At 28.5% G+C, this 2,938-nt stretch overlaps 1 protein-coding gene across 1 annotated transcript; it reads left to right on the top strand.

Moving 5' to 3' along the window:
• Nucleotides 1-669, top strand: LOC126875711 (uncharacterized). The gene is made up of 2 exons (XM_050638600.1): nt 1-58; nt 302-669. The coding sequence occupies exons 1-2, from the start codon at nt 15-17 to the stop codon at nt 648-650; spliced, it is 393 nt and encodes a 130-aa protein (XP_050494557.1). The 5' UTR covers nt 1-14; the 3' UTR covers nt 651-669.
• Nucleotides 670-2,938: the final 2,269 nt, after the last annotated feature.

The following is a 2,938-nucleotide window of genomic DNA, read 5'->3' as shown; positions in this document are numbered from 1 at the left end:
ATAGTCTTAGAGTAATGTTGTCTCATCGAAATTTGTTACTTTTCATCCAAACTCTAAGGTAAATATATTAAATTAATATACACAATGTATCCGGTTGATCTCAGACCACACATATATTTCGAAATTTATTTTTTATTTATGCCAAATTTAAATATATATTATTCGTTTTATATGATTAACAAACCATTCCTTATTCAAGTCAACTATATAATATTTTCTCTATTGTTGTGCATCTTAACTCTTATCATTCTAGTTGAAATTATAAATATTCGATTCAATTGCATTTTGTTCATAATCGAAGTGCCCCAGGATCAATGGATATTCGACGTGGAGACCGAATACTAGTTTTCTTGCCATTATTTCACGGTTATGCGTTCGGAATGATGAATACGGCAATAAGTTGCGGTGCAGCTGTGTACATAATGGGAAATTTCGAGTTAGAAACGTTACTCAGTTCCGTAGAAAAATACAGAATTACGCATATACCATTGGTCCCTCCAGTTTTAGTTGGTCTTGCGAAGCATCCAATAGTGCCAAATTACGATTTCAGCAGCGTGAGAGAGATCGTTTCCGGTGCGGCACCGCTTCCGCCGGATGTAAGTTTTTCGTCCAAACTACCCAACGTAATACGTTATAACGTTATTCTATAAAACGTAATACGTTATAACGTTATACCATATAACGTAATACGTTATAACGTCATACCATAAAACATAATACGTTATTACGTTATTCTATCTAACGTAATACGTCATAAAGTTATGCTATATAACGTAATACGTTATTACGTTATACTATATAACGTAATACGTTATAGCTTTATACTATAAAACGTAATACGTTATAAAGTTATACTATATAACGTAATACGTTATAATGCTACACTACCTAACGTAATTCGTTATAACGTTATACTATATAACGGAATACGTTATAACGTTATACTATATAACGTAATACGTCATTACGTTATTCTATATACCGTAATACGTTATAACGTTATACTACCTAACGTAACACGTTATAACGTTATACTATATAACGGAATACGTTATCACGTTATACTATATAACGTAATACGTTATAACGTTATACCATATATCGTAATACGTTATAACGTTATTCTGTGGAACGTCATACGTTATAACGTTACACTATATAATGTAATCCGGTATTCTCTTAGACGTAATGAGTTATAAAGTTATACCATATGTCGTAATACGTTATAACGTTATTCTGTGGAACGTCATACGATATAACGTTACACTATATAATGTAATACGGTATAACGTTATACTATATAACGTTAAACCGTTATAACGTTATTCTATAACACGTAATACGTTACAACGTTATACCATATAACGCAATACGTTACAACGTTATACCATATAAATTAATACGTCATAACGTTATACTATATAACGTAATACGTTATAACGTTATACCATATAATGTAATACGTTATAACGTTATTCTATAAAATACAATACGTTATAACGTTATACCATATGACGTAATACGTTATAACGTTATTCTAAGTAACGTCATACGTTATAAAGTTATACTATATAAAGTAATACATTATAACGTTATGCTATATAACGTAGTACGGTATAACGTTATACTGTATAACGTAATACGTTACAACTTTACACTATAAAACGTAATATGTTATAACGTTATTCCATATAACGTTATACTATATAATGTAATACGTTATACCTTTAAACTTTAAAACGTAATACGTTATAACGTTATACCATATAACGTAATACGTTATAACGTTATAGTATATAACGTAATGGGTTATAACTTTACACTATAAAACGTAATATGTTATAACGTTATACCATATAACGTTATACTATATAACGTAATACGTTATAACGTTATGCCATATAACGTAGTACGTTATAGCGTTATTCTATGTAACGTCATACGTTATAACGTCACGCTATATAATGTAATACGCTAGTACGTTATACTATATAACGTAATACGTTATAACGTTATACTATGTAACGCCATACGTTATAACGTTACACTATATAATGTAATACGTTATAACGTTATATCATATAACGTAATACGTTATAACTTTATACTATAAAACGTAATACGTTATAAAGTTTTACTATATAACGTAATACGTTATAACTTTATACTATAAAACGTAATACGTCATAAAGTTAAAGCATATAACGTTGTAGTATATTACGTAATACGTTATAACGTTATACTATACAATGTAAAACGTTAGAACGTTATTCTATGTAACGTCATCCGTTATAACGTTACACTATATAACGTAATACGGTATAACGTTATACCATATAACGTAATATGTTATAACGTTATACTATAAAACGCAATACGTTATAACGTTATACCATATAACGTAATACGTTATAACGTTATTCTATGTAACGTCATCCGTTATAACGTTACACTATATAACGTAATACGGTATAACGTTATACCATATAACGTAATACGTTATAACGTTATACTATATAACTTAATACGTTATAACGTTATACCATGTAACGTAATACCTTATAACGTTATTCTATGTAACGTCATCCGTTATAACGTTACACTATATAACGTAATACGGTATAACGTTATACCATATAACGTAATACGTTATAACTTTATACTATAAAACGTAATACGTTATAAAGTTTTACTATATAACGTAATACGTTATAACTTTATACTATAAAACGTAATACGTCATAAAGTTAAAGCATATAACGTTATAGTATATTACGTAATACGTTATAACGTTATACTATACAATGTAAAACGTTAGAACGTTATTCTATGTAACGTCATCCGTTATAACGTTACACTATATAACGTAATACGGTATAACGTTTTACTATATAACGTAATACGTTATAACGTTATACCATGTAACGTAATACGTTAT

Source organism: Bombus huntii, unplaced genomic scaffold (genome assembly GCF_024542735.1).
Source record: "Bombus huntii isolate Logan2020A unplaced genomic scaffold, iyBomHunt1.1 ctg00000052.1, whole genome shotgun sequence".
Classification (NCBI taxonomy): domain Eukaryota; kingdom Metazoa; phylum Arthropoda; class Insecta; order Hymenoptera; family Apidae; genus Bombus; species Bombus huntii.
This window is presented reverse-complemented; position numbering and strand designations above follow the sequence as displayed.

What these genes read in the sequence shown, in the direction of transcription:
- LOC126875711 (XM_050638600.1), top strand. Translation starts at nt 15, where the DNA reads ATGTTGTCTCATCGAAATTTGTTACTTTTCATCCAAACTCTAAG. An exon ending in CTTTTCATCCAAACTCTAAG is followed by an intron (nt 59 to 301) that starts GTAAATATATTA and finishes TCATAATCGAAG; the next exon opens with TGCCCCAGGATCAATGGATA.